This window comes from Penaeus monodon, chromosome 25 (genome assembly GCF_015228065.2).
Source record: "Penaeus monodon isolate SGIC_2016 chromosome 25, NSTDA_Pmon_1, whole genome shotgun sequence".
Classification (NCBI taxonomy): Eukaryota; Metazoa; Arthropoda; class Malacostraca; order Decapoda; family Penaeidae; genus Penaeus; species Penaeus monodon.
In genome coordinates this window covers 37,988,713-37,990,084 of record NC_051410.1, presented here as the reverse complement: position 1 = coordinate 37,990,084, position 1,372 = coordinate 37,988,713, and the positions used below count along the sequence as shown (strand labels likewise).

The 1,372-nt window shown below is 39.1% G+C and overlaps 1 protein-coding gene across 2 annotated transcripts in view; it reads right to left on the bottom strand.

Moving 5' to 3' along the window:
- Positions 1-1,372, bottom strand: part of LOC119589217 (organic cation transporter protein-like) — a 7,251-nt gene that overhangs the window by 1,435 nt on the left and 4,444 nt on the right. For both annotated transcript variants that reach the window (XM_037937821.1, XM_037937822.1), the window contains exons 9-10: positions 729-820; positions 250-509 (exon numbers count right to left, since the gene is read on the bottom strand). In XM_037937821.1, the coding sequence (XP_037793749.1) occupies positions 250-509; positions 729-820 (352 nt within the window). The remainder of the gene's footprint in view (positions 1-249; positions 510-728; positions 821-1,372) is intronic.

Below are 1,372 nucleotides of genomic sequence, written 5' to 3'. Positions count from 1 at the left end.
AGGGAAAAAATCGACCTAACATTAGCACATAACAAAAATTAATCGACCAATGACTATATAATTTTTCGAATCATGTAATTAATCGAACCATAACCCCATAACAAATGAATTAAACCATAACCCTGCAATCAACCGAACCATAATCCCCATAATAAATTAATCAAACCATGACCCATATAATTCATTAATCGAACCGCAACCTTTAATTGATCGAACCATAACATCACAACAGAAACAAACCGAACTAACCCAGAGACGTCACTCCGAGAGCCAACAGCGCCCCGGCAGTCGCCAAGAAACACAGGATACTCGACAGTTTCCTCCCCATCTTCTGGACCATAGGGATAGTGAGGGTGCTGCTGGGGAGCTCCATGACCCCGCCCAAGGTCATGTACACGAAGGGGTCGACGCCGAACTTGTCCCCCCCGAGGGAGAGACCGTAGTAAACGGTCCCGAGAACCAGGTAGTCGAGGTACAAGGCAAGGGTGATGTTCCGGATCCTCCTTGTTCTGAGGAAGGAGAGAGTGGTAACATCAGGACGAAAGAAATTGAATTATGTTTTGATAATCTCTCTTTTTTTTAGGGAATAAATTAACTTGTAAGTGTAATGGTCTTAATAATAAAGAAGTAGCAATGGTATTACGCGATTGACGATGAAGATAGTAAGAGTGATTGCAATAATTATTACTTATACATATATTTGTTTCTTTTTTTTTTACGTTACTAACCTGAACAACACGGTGGCTTCCCTCATGACTCCTCTAAGACAAGACAGAGGGCCTGATGCGTGTGAGTCGCTGAGTCTTCTTGTCTTTTGAGCCTGTGTGAAAAAAAAAATCCTGAATAAATCCTACGAAGTGTTATGAATAAATAATCTGATGAAGAACAAAGCGCATGACGGAAGTACAGTGCGTAGTCCCGGTCATATTCCAACGAGCTTGACCCCGCCATAATGGAGGGGGTTTATTATTTCAAAGATAATTTACTTTCTATATACAAGTATTTTCGAGGGGGACTTCAGGTCTCAATTTAGAATGGGAAGATGAGAGGGAAGTTGCGTGAAATATACAGGAAATATGTAATGAATGTACTAAAGCTTAATTTATGTAGTTATTTATACAGTTCTACAGACATACACTATCGACCTCCCTTGGATACAGTCCGTAACTTAACACTGTTTAAACGTCCAAAAAGGAAACTTCTAAGATTATCTTTTTAAAAGGTTCCGGGTTGATGTTAAAGATATATATACTAGGTCAATGTATATTTTGCTGTTTTATGAAATGTATATGACAGGTTTCTAAAGATTTTTATTTTTCAGTACGTGTGTCTCTGAAGAAGCAGTGGATCGAAAAAGCTTCATCTATCTATC